Source organism: Paramisgurnus dabryanus, chromosome 8 (genome assembly GCF_030506205.2).
Source record: "Paramisgurnus dabryanus chromosome 8, PD_genome_1.1, whole genome shotgun sequence".
Taxonomy (NCBI): domain Eukaryota; kingdom Metazoa; phylum Chordata; class Actinopteri; order Cypriniformes; family Cobitidae; genus Paramisgurnus; species Paramisgurnus dabryanus.
The window spans coordinates 42,610,079-42,626,948 of NC_133344.1; the positions used below are offsets into that span (position 1 = coordinate 42,610,079).

Sequence of the window (16,870 nt, forward strand, 5' to 3'; positions counted from 1 at the left end):
AAGTAAAGCTGAAAAAGGGTTAATTTGTCGATTGCGTGTGCGTTATGTTACCCAATGCAATGGCATGCACAAATTTACAAATGTGACCGAAGTGTGTAAGCACACTTTTTGCGGCGCTTGCATATATAGCCTACTGTACATTTGATGACCATATCCTGCATGCAGTTGATGATCGTGTCTATGCATTGAATTGCTTCCCAACGCATGCATTAAAACAGATCTGCACCAGGCACCACTGGACATTACAGCCTATACCTACAATTAAAACAAAACGTTTTTACGCTGGAATAGCGATGATGGACGACGGGCTGTGCGCGCGCGCGCTCTCGCGCGTCAGCATGGCGTTTAGATGAAACGAAAGGCTCTCCGTTGTAATGCACGAGTGTGTGCGTGCGTGTGTTTGTAATGCGCGAGCGCGTGTTTGAGGTGGCGAGGTGGGGGTGAGAGACCCCGTCGTGTTTTGACCCCCTAAACAACTCCCAGTCTCCATCTCCCTCTCCGGTTTAAAGCTCCAGCGCTCATTGTGGAGAGACGCATTTGAGCGCGACGCCCGCTTCATGGACATCGACGGAGCGCAAAGGACACGGACGCGCCGTTAATACCGGATACTCGGGCCGCCCCGCGTCGCTACTGCTTTCCTGTTAAGGTGGAGTATCTTTACGTATGACCATCACATCCTGATGTATCCATAATATAACTCACATTTCCATAAGCGTGGAATTTCCGTGAGTGCTGTTATAGATATAATTCATGAGATCATTATATGCCAACCAGTCACTCTGGAAGAGTAACGGAGAGTTATTTTGCTGAATACTTTAAAAGTGGACAGCACTGGATGATACGCGCGCCGCGCGTGCACGCACGATGCTCCAAAATCTATAAACCAAACATACTTTTTTGCACCTGATTATATGTAAATATGGTTTAGTTATGCTCAGGTTGTAATAAGATTTGTTGTTTTGTTGTAGTGTGTCTAATCTGCCGGTCTGGTGTGTGTTGTCTTCAGTCAGTGAGTGTGTGAGCTCAGCTTCAGTATCGCATGGATAAGAGGGTAGGTCCTGCTTTTATTTCTTTATGTTTTCATGTTACAACATTACTGAGGTTTTATAAAAGGGTTTCTGTGTATTTAAGACCAAGGGAAAGCATAAGCCAGGCTAAACTAAATAACTTGCACAACCAGTAGCCTATAAAAGTTTATTACTATTTTTCAACTTCACATTTTTTTCTGCACCACTTGCAATATTTTGCATTGTTGAGTATTTAACAGCATTATAATTCTTATTAGATGAATGCATATAAAGTAAGTCATTATTAAACTTGTGCTTTATATATTTTACTAATGCATCTATTAGATTTTTACATAAAACAATACATAAGTTGACAGAAAATATAAATTATAGTAACATCAATTTTAAAATATCTTTAGTTGGCTATATGTTTTATTATATTAAAAATAGAAGCATAAGATTTGTGTGTATTTTGCAAAGTGTTTAACTCTTGAAACACTAAATGTTTTATCCAGTTGTTGAATTCACAAAAGTGCTTCAATGTCAAACTGTTCAGAGTTTATTGTTAATTTCTCATACCCGGACACATAAAGTCAATAAAATGCAAAGATCAGATGAAGTAGTGTGGGAAAAAAGCATATAGGCCCTAGAAAGGCAACTGCAGTCGGTAAGTAGGTCAACTTTTGTGCTACAGTGAGCGGGCAAATGGAGGTTTTTAACTGTCTGAGTATCTTCACAGAAATAATAGTTATGATCCTGTTCATTTATTAGAAATCTATTCAATCTCAACTAATCTCCTAAATCTGTCCTTGCAATATTTTTTTCTCATTATAAGTGAAATGATCCAAGAAATTAATTACTGTTTGCAGCATTTGTTGGCAAAACCCCTGTTAGATGAATGCTTTCAGTGGGTTATATTACTTTTTCCAAAAGGATTATTTTGATATGACATAGATGTCTTGTACTGGTTAACCCACACAAAAGTCACTAATATTTTTGATGATTTTGTGCTTGTGTGAGTTTTTGGCTGCATATATTTGAAGAAGTACTTGATTTTTAGAAATGCATGACATTGGTTATCTTGTAGTAATTATTGGTAGTGGAATAGTTAAGAGCTTTATGTGTTTAACTACATTTGTTTCATTTTAAGAGAGCACATTGATTACTAGACCTCGTTTCACTAATAATTTTAATTAATGTAAATGTATACGTTTTTAAAGTCTATAGTTTACATGAAAGTGGTTGACATAGTAATAAAACATTTTACAAATGATATGCTTTTTTAAAATAACACTTTCATTTAAATTCACCGTGATTTTTAATCATGATTTTAACCATGAATTTTAGTGTATCATAAGAGCAAACACAGTGTTGCCACTTGAAAATTGATGCCAAATAAATATTAATCATATATTGCATTACATACAGTAATATTATTAGACATGACCACCTCCATCTTAATAATAAGTTTACTATGATAGAAAATAGTGTTTGAAATACATGTTTTTCATTGCTGACTGTTAGGCCGTTTTGCTCCTTATATCAGTGAAAAATCATGCACTTTTTTTAAATAAAAAATGTGACCATAAAATCTTGTAAAGAGGATGAATGAAGGCTGGATGCTGTTATGATTTATTTGTATGTCAGGGCTGTTTATAATAATTCCCGTTCTTCAGTCAGAAAGTTTGTCCCTGATTTTATGTCCCTGGGTGAACGTTGCTTGGCACTCGGAAAAATCGCACATCAAAGCTTCCCGCGACTGGTGTTTATTGAGGAGGAGACACAATTAGCAATGACTTCAAACAGCTTTTCGCTCGCTCCTATATGCAAACACCCCGTTGATCTTGTATGCAATTACAATAACACACAGAGCACATCTTACACTAGTATCTCGCTCCTTCCTGTCTGCTTTAATAAATGATGCTGATATGTTTCAGTATGAGGACTTGGTGCAGTACCCAGGCTCTGATGCCATGGCTGTGGGAGGCTATGGCGATGCGATGAGGTCACTTCCTCCACCACATTATGCCCACGCTGTGCCTGACTCCCTCAAACACTACCGGGATCAAATCTATGGGTAAGATGAGTTCATTAATCGCCATTTTAAAAGTTGCATGTGATTTTTTAGTTTAGTATACCTTATAGTTTTTCTTTATTAGCTTGACCTAATTTGACCACTTAAACTGAATTTAGTTTGTGTTGATTCAATAATAAATTATAATATTAAAAAATATTACTTGATGTTAATTTAGATACTACTGCATAAAGCATATTTTCTATATAAAAACATAATTTGTTTAAGTTTTACTTAAAGACAGACACTTTTTGTCTTGTTGGTCATGCACATTTTTTTTTACCAAACTTGAAAAATAAAAATTGTGATCATTTGTGTGTGTGTGTATACGCAGTCATCCTCTGTTTCCACTCCTGGCGCTGGTCTTTGAAAAGTGTGAACTCGCCACCTGCTCGCCACGAGACTCTGTGTCAAACCCCGCCCACCTCCCTGGCATGACCAATCACAGTGATGTCTGTTCCTCTGAATCCTTCAACGATGACATCGCAGCCTTTGCCAAACAAGTAAGCAACAGAAAAGCAATCACCTTTCACATTACATTACCTGCTGTTTACGCAAATATCATTGAATATCATTGCTTAATGATTTTTTTCTGTTCAAACATTTAGATTCGCTCTGAAAAACCCATCTTCTCATCTAATCCAGAATTGGATAATCTGGTAATTGTGCAAAAAATTATATACTTTTTATAATATATTTTAAAGACAGTTGTATTGAATCCATATGTGTAACCATTATATGTGTTTATACAGATGATCCAGGCCATTCAAGTACTGCGGTTTCATCTGTTAGAGCTAGAAAAGGTATGTTTTGTCTTTCTCATTACATGATAGGTATTTGATACATAATACACTTTAGTACTTTAATATTCATAAATAATAGTTATGATTGACCATGTCATCTACATATTACTTCAAAGAATTATGATAATGGTGAAAAATAATGGTTGTCATCGGAAACCAATATCGACCAATAATATAAAATCTGTTTAAATTAACATTTTTGTGGCACAGAAATGACACATTGCACCTTTAACATGTTGTGGATGTGTGTTAATGATGCATCTGATATCTTGACATGTTTCGTCTGTTACAGGTCCATGACCTCTGCGATAATTTCTGTCATCGCTACATCACCTGTCTGAAGGGCAAGATGCCCACTGATTTGGTACTGGAGGACCGGGATGGTGGATCCAAATCTGACATGGAGGATTTTACTGGTTCTTGCACCAATCTGTCAGACCAAGTGAGTTTGCGGATATCTGTCAAATATTAGAGATTTTTTTTCGCTCGCCCAGTGCATATGTTTGACTCATGCGCTCTCTCCTGATCCAGAATCAGTCCTGGTTACGAGATCCAGATGACTGCATGTCGACTCCTTCTGGTACCCCAAGTGTTTCCTGTGGCCTCAACTCACACAGTTTAGAGAACTGCAGCGATGCAGGTACTTTAACACATGATAGACGTTCATACTGCCACAAACAGTGTAAACTAGAATAAATACTTTTATAACAATATACATTAACAGAAAAATGGTCCCTATCTGTCACTGGGGCAGTACCCTATAAATAAGGTCCTAATATACCATTAAGGTACAGATAGGTACACATTCGGTACAAATATGTACTTTTGAGGTACTAAAATAAACTATTTAGGTGTACCAGCTATTGTTCTGATAGTGTAGTTAATAGAGAAGTTAACGTGAACTAAAAACTATTATTTTATTGTCTTCTTATTGATTTTTACTAAAGTGAACTTTTACATGTAATTTATTAAGAGTAATAAATGCTGTATCATACTGGAGTTACATTAATAAAATATATTGTGATGTATAAAATTGTATTGTAAAATGTGTCAATTATGCATTTTAATTTTGTGTAAAAATGGTCATAATTTTGCGGTTGACGTTTGCTTTAGCTTGTTTATTACACTGAAAATGAAACATGTACCATACACACTGCATAGAGAAGAAAAAGTGTGAAAAGTACAGTTGTCTGTAGTGCTGTTTCCAACATAACACAAAGCTACTGTGATCCGTGAATCATCGTCAAGATATGTTTTGCTGTGTCAGGTGATGGGCTGGACGGAAGCATTGCCTCTCCCAGCACAGGAGAAGAAGATGAAACGGACAGAGACAGACGAAACAACAAAAAAAGAGGGATTTTTCCCAAAGTCGCAACTAACATTATGAGAGCTTGGCTCTTCCAGCACCTATCGGTAAGAATAAAGACCAATTTGTACCATAATAATATTGAAACATAAATGAACGTTTCTTTGTTCTCTTGTAAAAAATACCATACTTACAACTTTACAGTAGTTGTTAGATAAAATGGTACTAAAGTTAATTTGGGATATTCTTGGAAAAGTGTGAACGATTGCATCAGATCTGGGTACAGAATTTAAAAGTTATTATTTTGTAGTTATTATAAATATACTGCCAACAGTTTGTCCAAAGTTGAATGAACATCAAACATTTTTAAAAACATTGCCTTTATCTTCTACAGTAAGTTACTGGCAACCAGCTGCATAATTACAGCTCATTGATTTTTACAGTGTCTGCTATTAAATGATTTCGAGTCAACTTAAGTGAACAGAGATTCATTTTAAGACGCTTGGAAATTTCATTTTTGATTAAAGGGATAGTTCACCCCATAATTTCTGACCCCCATGTTGTATGAGTTTCTTTATTCTGTTGAAAACAAAAGACAATATTGATCATATTGATAAATGATAATCACACAGTCAAGAGTACCCACTGACTTCCATAGTAGGAAAAACAAATACTATGGAAGTCATGTGTACTGACAACTATGTGCTTACAATCATTTATCACAAAAGAAAGAAGCTCAACTTTAGAGAAACTATGGGCATCAGATTTGAATGATTGAAGAAACAGTGGTTAAGAGAGCTAGGACAGATATAGCGGAGAAAAGAGACTGCATTATCTTAAGTTTATATCTGTGAAATATGAATAAATAAAAAAAACTTTAAACCTTATAGCTGAATTGAGAGTTGAATTGAAAGAAATTCGCTACAAATAAATATGAATGTGTGATTTGGCTGAATCCATTTTCTTACAGGCTGTAGTGTATTTGACTTTACAACTAAAGTAATTTTATTTAACAATTTTATTTGTCACCTGGCAGCATCCGTATCCATCTGAAGAGCAGAAAAAGCAACTCGCCCAGGACACGGGTCTCACTATACTGCAGGTCAACAACTGGTTAGTAAACAGTAAATCAACTTAACTTGTCTTCACCAGTGACTGTGATCAACTACTTGGAAAAATAGTTTTTAAATGTATTGCCTATATAGTTTTTGCCTGCTATTCCTCCACTGCATTTATATAATCATTAAATGCTGAATGATATTGCACGGCATTCTTATTCTTATTATGAATTATATAAAGTTGCATTTATCTGCTGTAAAATTCAATTCTTTATATTTACTCAGGTTTATAAACGCCAGACGCAGAATAGTCCAGCCAATGATCGACCAATCGAATCGCTCAGGTAAGAGTTATTCTGCATTTATCTGTTTATTTACCTATGAGTTGTTTTGGATTTTATATGCAATACAAATCCACTGAATAACTTGTAAACTGTATGTTTTAGGCCAAGGTGCCCCGTACAGTCCAGAAGGGGCGGCTTTAGGAGGATATGGGTTAGATGGGTCTCATTTAGGCCTTAGGACTGCAGGTGAGAAGCTCCCATAATCACACATTTATGGCCAATTTGTTACCTCTCGTCCACTCACTCTTTGGTTCTCTGTCACCAGGTCTTCAGGGAATGCCATCCCTGCCCACCGATTACCCCGGCGCTCTCCTGCCCCAGCCGGGATACTCGCACGCGGGCCCGTCCCTGCACCCTTACCCCGGTCCCCACGCTGCCATGCTGCTCCACCCGCCACCCCATGCCCACCCTGCCGAACCCCTCATAGGACAAGGTCTCGACATACATGCCCACTAACCCAAACCGGAGCAGGGAACGGGCAATGAAAGTGGGCTGCGTATTGAATTGACTTGGCCCTACAGGACGCCAACGCAGTCGATTTACAGCCACTCTGAGAATGTATTAAATGCTGGCAACCATCTGGCACCCTAAACCATCCAAAAAACATCCATCATATGCACTCAACTCTGATGCAATGGCCATCTTAAATGCTTGAAAGACTTGTTACATTCCTTAGCCATTTATTGAAATGTATTACTCTCTTTTCTCCTCTCGGCAATGCACTCGAATGATTACATTCATCTTCTGTTCCGAATTAAAAACCCACGTCTTCCTATGGCCTTAGGGGCGAGCTGCGATCCCCCTGAATTTAACGTTAAGGCCTTCACAGCCTTTCTTGCCTTGCCTCCGAAGATCCTCTTGAGGAGCACAAAAAGAGAAAAACAGAGTATACCTCCTCGGACGGGAACCAAGATAACCATATCAAGACGTCCTGAAATAGTCTCCTGTGATGAATGACCTCACCAAATCTTATCTCATGAATCCTGTTAAGAACATCGCTCGCACTTTCCCCAGAATGACAACAATGCGAAAAATGAAAAACAGAAATCAAGCCTGCTTCGTCTTATTTCAGTTTATTACGCAGAGATCATTTGATATAAGCCAATTATAAAAGTCAAGTGCACTCACAGAAAACAAATCACTGGGACAGTACCCTTCAAAAAGATATTAATATGTACCATTTGGTAGGTACTTCTGAGGTACTAATATGCAGTCTTCATTGTACTTTTTGTAGAGGTACCACCCACTGCTTTCAAACCTTTATTTTGATTTTCATACTCTGTGGTGCTAACAAAACGTTGAGCAGCCTGATACAGCAACATCGGGCCAACCAATGGTGTTGACCGTCAGCAGACATGAGTGTTATATACATTTATAAATAGGCTTTATTTTCTTTTTATTCGGTGAAATTTGACCCTGATGTTCTTGACAGATTTTCATGAGATCTCAGTCTTTGTCTTCCTAACTATGGGTCATGCAAGCCCCTTTCAGTTCTTCTGTGAATATAAGTTGGTTTCACTGTCTGTTAGCGTTATGCATTATTTAATTAAAGTTTTATGTTAAATCTATTTTTGTATTTATCAGTATCAAGAGACTCGGCTACTCCAAAACGTTACAATACGCCGAGTGCCACATTTTGCGAATCTCTCAATTCGATAAAGACGTGAATATTTTCTTCAGTTCTTTGAAGTTTCTTTGAATGTTTACCTGCTGAGGTCCCGTCAGGCACGTTTTCGGTTTGCTCTAAAGGACCTAACTCACGTCACCATCAATATGCATCAGTTTTCTTCACGTGGTAGCGATGTATTAAAGAATGCAAGAATTTCTCACTATGCGTTTCGGAGATTGTTGGAAAGCAATGGACTTGAGCTCTTTTCTCTTATTCTCCTTTCTGCATTATGTAATGTAATGTACTACAGAACTGTTGATGATGTGTTTACAAAAATAATAATATTAAACCACTTTTTTGCACATGGGTTAAGATTTTTTCTTTGTTAGGTTACAAAAATATCCTTTTTAGTTAATATCAAATAGTTCACCCCAAAATGAATCATCATTTACTTACCCTCCTGTTGTTACAAACCTGTATAAATGTCTTTGTTCTGATGAACACCAAGGAAGATATGTTGAGGAATGTTTGTAACCAAACCGATCAGAGGCCCCATTCACTTCAATAGTATTTAGTAACAACGCGAGAGTGAGTAAATGATGACAACATTTTCATTTTGGGGTGAACTATCCCTTTAAATCAATGTTTTCAAAAACCAATTGAATTATCACTTTATATATAACAGTTTAAGTAAAAATATTTATTCTAGCTAAATTAATATTTTTTTAATTTAGCGTAAAGGCCTGGGTATACTTAACATTTTACACATACACAATGGTTAGCATACAGTGCGCGTGACACAATATTTGTCATCAGAATAGTATGCCACTATGCGGGTCCATGAATATTTAGTATGTAGGCCAGGAGATGTTGTCACGGTGTGTTAACACCGAATAATGGAAAGTAAAAGACGAACCCAAACGCAAAGATGTACAAAAATATAACTATGAATTTATTTACAAATAAGAACAGAAACACCCACGTGGGGGTAAAACAGAAAGTAAACCAAACACTGTGATGAACACAAACTCAAAACTGGGAAACAGGAACAGATCTTGACATCAAACACTACTACAGAGTATTCCAAACAACGCACGCACACCACACAGAGAACACGAGGGCATTATATAGACACCACATCAATGGGGAACAGGTGAACATAATTAATCACTTAAGACACAAGTACGTAAGGGAGTAGGGTAAAAGTGACAAGACACTGGGAACACGTGTCACACATACATGATGTGAAAACACACGTGTTCCCACATAAACACAATGCTGCCATAGTCTTGCCCTCTAACATCCCACCTGGATAATAACCAGGGTCAGGCAAGACCATGACAGGCACAAAACACTGGGAACACGTGTCACACAGACATGATGTGAACCACACATGCTCCCACACAGAACATAGTACTGTCATGGTTTTGCCAGATACACTCAGACCTGAGTCTAGTACAAAAGCTCTGGCAAGCCCATGACAGTACCCCCATCTTCAAAGACGGATACAAGACGTCACAAACAAAAACAAACAAAACACGAGGAACGAGAGACTGCACAACAGAAGACAACCACGACAACACAACAATAAACATCAACGGTAAACAAACATATGTAACAAAAGGGTTGGGATGATTCAACAAAAACAATACATGATGAAGGGGTGGAGGGGCAAAAACAGGGGGAACAAAATGTCCAGGGTGCATAAACCGAGTCCCAAAGTTCAAAGGCTGAGATGCCGAGGGGTGACGTGGTCCTGGTTGCGCGTGTGACTGCGCATGCGTCTGCGCAGGTGACTGCGCCGGCGGCTGACGTGTCTCCGGCTGCACCGGCGGCTGACGTGTCTCCGGCTGCACCGGCGGCTGACGTGTCTCCGGCTGCACCGGCGGCTGACGTGTCTCCGGCTGCACCGGCGGCTGACGTGTCTCCGGCTGCACCGGCGGCTGACGTGTCTCCGGCTGCACCGGCGGCTGACGTGTCTCCGGCTGCACCGGCGGCTGACGTGTCTCCGGCTGCACCGGCGGCTGACGTGTCTCCGGCTGCACCGGCGGCTGACGTGTCTCCGGCTGCACCGGCGGCTGACGTGTCTCCGGCTGCACCGGCGGCTGACGTGTCTCCGGCTGCACCGGCGGCTGACGTGTCTCCGGCTGCACCGGCGGCTGACGTGTCTCCGGCTGCACCGGCGGCTGACGTGTCTCCGGCTGCACCGGCGGCTGACGTGTCTCCGGCTGCACCGGCGGGTGACGTGTCTCCGGCTGCACCGGCGGGTGACGTGTCTCCGGCTGCACCGGCGGGTGACGTGTCTCCGGCTGCACCGGCGGGTGACGTGTCTCCGGCTGCACCGGCGGGTGACGTGTCTCCGGCTGCACCGGCGGGTGACGTGTCTCCGGCTGCACCGGCGGGTGACGTGTCTCCGGCTGCACCGGCGGGTGACGTGTCTCCGGCTGCACCGGCGGGTGACGTGTCTCCGGCTGCACCGGCGGGTGACGTGTCTCCGGCTGCACCGGCGGGTGACGAGTCCCCGGATGCACCGGCGGGTGACGTGTCGCCGGCTGCACCGGCGGTTGACGAGTCCCCGGCTGCACCGGCGGTTGACGAGTCTCCGGCTGCACCGGTGGGTGACGAGTCTCCGGCTGCGCCGACGGGTGAGGTGTCTCCGGCTGCGCCGGCTGCGAGGCTCTCCTTGTCCTCCTCCTCCTTCGTCCGGACACCGGGAGCTCTGAGAGGCCACTGGTCACTGGGGTAGTCTCTAGCGTCGGGGAGACGGGAGTCGACCTCCCCATCCTGATGGCCCCGGTCATGATACCCCTCACGCTGGACTGGGTCTGGCGGAGTCCAGCAGATCCAGTATGTGTCCGCCTGGCGTTGGTGTCGGGTCCGCATACGAGTGGGTCATAAAACTCGTAACCCGACTCGTATGCGGGACGGGAACCTCTTCCCCGAATGGCTAGGCGGCTACCAGCAAACATCCTCGCTGGGTTCCGTTTGGGTGCGTGCGTTATGTCACGGTGTGTTAACACCGAATAATGGAAAGTAAAAGACGAACCCAAACGCAAAGATGTACAAAAATATAACTATGAATTTATTTACAAATAAGAACAGAAACACCCACGTGGGGGTAAAACAGAAAGTAAACCAAACACTGTGATGAACACAAACTCAAAACTGGGAAACAGGAACAGATCTTGACATCAAACACTACTACAGAGTATTCCAAACAACGCACGCACACCACACAGAGAACACGAGGGCATTATATAGACACCACATCAATGGGGAACAGGTGAACATAATTAATCACTTAAGACACGAGTACGTAAGGGAGTAGGGTAAAAGTGACAAGACACTGGGAACACGTGTCACACATACATGATGTGAAAACACACGTGTTCCCACATAAACACAATGCTGCCATAGTCTTGCCCTCTAACATCCCACCTGGATAATAACCAGGGTCAGGCAAGACCATGACAGGCACAAAACACTGGGAACACGTGTCACACAGACATGATGTGAACCACACATGCTCCCACACAGAACATAGTACTGTCATGGTTTTGCCAGATACACTCAGACCTGAGTCTAGTACAAAAGCTCTGGCAAGCCCATGACAGTACCCCCATCTTCAAAGACGGATACAAGACGTCACAAACAAAAACAAACAAAACACGAGGAACGAGAGACTGCACAACAGAAGACAACCACGACAACACAACAATAAACATCAACGGTAAACAAACATATGTAACAAAAGGGTTGGGATGATTCAACAAAAACAATACATGATGAAGGGGTGGAGGGGCAAAAACAGGGGGAACAAAATGTCCAGGGTGCATAAACCGAGTCCCAAAGTTCAAAGGCTGAGATGCCGAGGGGTGACGTGGTCCTGGTTGCGCGTGTGACTGCGCATGCGTCTGCGCAGGTGACTGCGCCGGCGGCTGACGTGTCTCCGGCTGCACCGGCGGCTGACGTGTCTCCGGCTGCACCGGCGGCTGACGTGTCTCCGGCTGCACCGGCGGCTGACGTGTCTCCGGCTGCACCGGCGGCTGACGTGTCTCCGGCTGCACCGGCGGCTGACGTGTCTCCGGCTGCACCGGCGGCTGACGTGTCTCCGGCTGCACCGGCGGCTGACGTGTCTCCGGCTGCACCGGCGGCTGACGTGTCTCCGGCTGCACCGGCGGCTGACGTGTCTCCGGCTGCACCGGCGGCTGACGTGTCTCCGGCTGCACCGGCGGCTGACGTGTCTCCGGCTGCACCGGCGGCTGACGTGTCTCCGGCTGCACCGGCGGGTGACGTGTCTCCGGCTGCACCGGCGGGTGACGTGTCTCCGGCTGCACCGGCGGGTGACGTGTCTCCGGCTGCACCGGCGGGTGACGTGTCTCCGGCTGCACCGGCGGGTGACGTGTCTCCGGCTGCACCGGCGGGTGACGTGTCTCCGGCTGCACCGGCGGGTGACGTGTCTCCGGCTGCACCGGCGGGTGACGTGTCTCCGGCTGCACCGGCATGTGACGTGTCTCCGGCTGCACCGGCGGGTGACGAGTCCCCGGATGCACCGGCGGGTGACGTGTCGCCGGCTGCACCGGCGGTTGACGAGTCCCCGGCTGCACCGGCGGTTGACGAGTCTCCGGCTGCACCGGTGGGTGACGAGTCTCCGGCTGCGCCGACGGGTGAGGTGTCTCCGGCTGCGCCGGCTGCGAGGCTCTCCTTGTCCTCCTCCTCCTTCGTCCGGACACCGGGAGCTCTGAGAGGCCACTGGTCACTGGGGTAGTCTCTAGCGTCGGGGAGACGGGAGTCGACCTCCCCATCCTGATGGCCCCGGTCATGATACCCCTCACGCTGGACTGGGTCTGGCGGAGTCCAGCAGATCCAGTATGTGTCCGCCTGGCGTTGGTGTCGGGTCCGCATACAAGTGGGTCATAAAACTCGTAACCCGACTCGTATGCGGGACGGGAACCTCTTCCCCGAATGGCTAGGCGGCTACCAGCAAACATCCTCGCTGGGTTCCGTTTGGGTGCGTGCGTTATGTCACGGTGTGTTAACACCGAATAATGGAAAGTAAAAGACGAACCCAAACGCAAAGATGTACAAAAATATAACTATGAATTTATTTACAAATAAGAACAGAAACACCCACGTGGGGGTAAAACAGAAAGTAAACCAAACACTGTGATGAACACAAACTCAAAACTGGGAAACAGGAACAGATCTTGACATCAAACACTACTACAGAGTATTCCAAACAACGCACGCACACCACACAGAGAACACGAGGGCATTATATAGACACCACATCAATGGGGAACAGGTGAACATAATTAATCACTTAAGACACGAGTACGTAAGGGAGTAGGGTAAAAGTGACAAGACACTGGGAACACGTGTCACACATACATGATGTGAAAACACACGTGTTCCCACATAAACACAATGCTGCCATAGTCTTGCCCTCTAACATCCCACCTGGATAATAACCAGGGTCAGGCAAGACCATGACAGGCACAAAACACACGTGTCACACAGACATGATGTGAACCACACATGCTCCCACACAGAACATAGTACTGTCATGGTTTTGCCAGATACACTCAGACCTGAGTCTAGTACAAAAGCTCTGGCAAGCCCATGACAGATGTATTGCAATTTGTTGCATGCGTCAAAGGCTGTATACTGTGTGTGTGCGCTCGTGTGCATGTCAAAAACAACGCATACGTGGGCTTTAAACATTGTCTGGCTTTAAACAGAGAACAACAATAAGAGGACACTTATATTTGTATTATTTTAAATAACCGGTTATTAAGAATCAGTTTGTTTTGGCACTAGTAGAAATGATGTAAAATAACAACAACAAACCTGTGGGACTTTACTGGTCATCGTCACAAATTTCTGCCAAACTGTTGTAGACACACGAGTGGTGCCGTGTCTCCGTGTTCACCCCCATCCATGTCAACTGAGCTGATGTGATAGATGCAGCCTGCAGCAGGGGTCAGAGTTCACTCAAGGGTTAACAGGAAGAGACCCTTTAAAGGTCACCATGAGCCCTGATACTTTACTTTCTTTTCAAAAATTCCTCCAGTATCCATTAGCTTTTGTTATATGTAATTGCTTTGCAAATGTAAATGATATAAATGTATTCATTTTTGCCCCAAGCAGAAAAGTCTTCACGATTAGGCTAGCTAACTAATCCACCTTGTGAACAAACAAATGAATGAATGAATGAATGAATAAATATAGTTGGTGCAGACTGATCTCACGGAAAGTCGTGATGTTAGTCATGAAAAATTTGATTAATTTATTTGTGTCCATGGCACGAAATTCAGCTTTTTCTATAAATAGTTTTTAATTTTCGTGTCATTTTATGTATTGTTTTCTCATTGATTTTCCTATTTTCATACCATTGTCACTTGAGGTTGGGGTTAGAATCACTTTCTGTTACATTTTAGACATCCTAACCCAAGCAAAAATTATTTAAAAATAGAAAATCAAAGAGAAAACAAAACATAAAATGACAAGAAAAAGAAAGGAAGAAAAAAACAATTTATAGAAATTCGTGCGAGTTACACGAAAAAGACATTCCTGCTCAAGGCACGAAAAAAGGCAGAATTTCATGCCATGGATACGAATAAATTTATATAATTTTTCGTGACTATCCATGAGATCATGTTGGTTGGTGCATGCAAGTACATGAATAGGGTTTATCACTGAAGAAACACCCAGTGCTGAGGCATAAAGGGGAAAATATTTGGCTTGTGTGGGTGTGATGGGAAATGTGTAAAAACTAGGTTAAATTAAAATAATAAAATGCATTTATGTTAGTTTAGTTTGCATTGGTAGGATTTGATAATATGAAAATAAGTAAGCTTATTTTCTGAGGATTAAAGACAATGCAGCTGATCAATATGTGTTTGGCTGTAGATTAAAAAACTGGAACTATTTCTATGTTTGCAACAATGTATAAATGCATGATTGTAAAAGGATTTTTACTTTTGTTTGATAAACAGCTTCTGTATTGGTTGGGTTGCAATGTAAAATCCTGCTTCTGAAGCAAAAGAGCTTTGTGAGTGTTTGTGCACATGCACATATTAACATCGTGTTTAGCTCGAGAGCTACAATAGATATGCACATCTGAGTCTGTGTGCATATAAATGTGTTTGTGTGTGTGTGTGTGTGGGGGGGGGGGGGGTTATGGGCGGGCTGCTTGTGAACATCAATCATTCAATTACACACCTGTCAGAATGTAGAAAAGGAAGTGGAGGACAGAGACAATAATGAAATGGTCTGTGAAATATGCTGAACTATTGTAGCTCGATGAGAAACAGAAATTTCCAAATAAGGTCAACATATGAAAACAAAGCTCTTCAGTTCCTTGGTATGATGGTTAAGTGATAATGCAGACCCATATGAATCAACCAGATGGATTCATCGGCTTATATTTGGCCATTCGGAAATAAGTGTGAAATATGAGGCGCTCAGATGCAAAAGCCTAAATGCCACCTCCGTCAAAAAATGAGATAATGATATTAACCGAATGCTCTCAGCATGTAGGCCTTCCTCAAACACTTTTGCTTTTAGATTATAAAGAATATTTTTGAAGAACAAAACTAAAGTTGTGTGGAACTCATTTGATGTTAAAATGTAATTTGTCTAATTGATCTTGCATTACATCTGGCATCAGGATGACTACATGGCTTGTATTGTACTGCAACTCTTGTGCAGTAGGGAGACTGGGACTAGTTGGCACTTTTTACGCTGTTGAATATTTCCCAGGGATCTCTTACTTACAAAACAACACTGTAATATAACTGTAAGATTAACCAGACTGTAAGGGTATATGGTGTGAAAAGCATGTTAAAAACATTTATTAATAAAGTTAAATAATAATTGAATGTAAAGAAAAGGTAAATTAGTTTCAGACATTTAAAAAAGAAATAAAAATGTACATTTTAAAATTGTGAAATTTAGAGACAAGGTGTTTATCGTGCACCAGCTTTAAAAGGAAACACATTTATGCAGTTATATGTTTGACTCAAAACCTGTTATACAAACTGTATACATCAAAGTTAACAGCTATCACAAATGAGAAAAAAACTAGAGGGAAAAAGCACAGAATTGGAGTGTGAAAAGAAAGAGGCGAAGGATGAATCCGGGCTGGTTGTTAATGATCCATCTGTTAGATTAATGTTGAAAATAATTGCTTTGAAAGTGCTGGGGAGAATTTAAAACCGGCTCTTTTCTATTCATCTCTATTAAAAGCAACTTCAAATAAAACAGTAAATTTAAGCTTACAGTCTTCACAGATCTGTCAATCAAATCAGATGTGATCCTGTATGTGTGTCTGTGTGTTCAAAAAAGACACATCATCTGTTTATTTCAGTAAATTACAAGCAAAGGCCATTTATCTCATTCCTGCGCTGTGCTGGGTGAATTATACATCCAAGCATGATGCATTACATGATGAAAAAGTGCAGAATCATGAAAAGTGTATGGCATTGGTGCATAGGTTTGCTTCTAAACCAGGATTTATGAGCTTGTATTTTGCTGCAGTGGGGACAAGGGAAATATCTTTCAACATTAAAAATGGTTGTATATCAAAGCAGGCTGAATGCCAGGTTTCTTACACAATAAGCCTTGAAATGTGATACCTGCAGGCTACGTATAGATGCATTGTATAC

At 42.3% G+C, this 16,870-nt stretch overlaps 1 protein-coding gene across 2 annotated transcripts; it reads left to right on the top strand.

Moving 5' to 3' along the window:
- On the top strand, positions 1-7,711 carry meis3 (myeloid ecotropic viral integration site 3). 2 transcript variants are annotated; one of them, XM_065281866.2, is made up of 13 exons: positions 2-646; positions 969-1,051; positions 2,945-3,084; positions 3,416-3,584; positions 3,690-3,740; positions 3,834-3,884; positions 4,177-4,326; positions 4,416-4,524; positions 5,152-5,297; positions 6,227-6,303; positions 6,534-6,592; positions 6,695-6,778; positions 6,858-7,711. In XM_065281866.2, exons 2-13 carry the CDS (start codon positions 1,040-1,042, stop codon positions 7,046-7,048), a joined length of 1,239 nt encoding a protein of 412 aa, XP_065137938.1. In that variant the 5' UTR covers positions 2-646; positions 969-1,039; the 3' UTR covers positions 7,049-7,711. The 2 variants fall into 2 exon arrangements, with proteins under 2 accessions (XP_065137939.1, XP_065137938.1); XM_065281867.2 differs by lacking the exon at positions 969-1,051 and having other exon boundaries at positions 1-646.
- Positions 7,712-16,870: the final 9,159 nt, after the last annotated feature.

Coding starts and splice junctions, on each gene's coding strand:
- meis3 (XM_065281866.2), top strand. Junction 4,525..5,151: donor AGAGAACTGCAGCGATGCAG/GTACTTTAACAC, acceptor TTGCTGTGTCAG/GTGATGGGCTGGACGGAAGC. Junction 5,298..6,226: donor GGCTCTTCCAGCACCTATCG/GTAAGAATAAAG, acceptor GTCACCTGGCAG/CATCCGTATCCATCTGAAGA.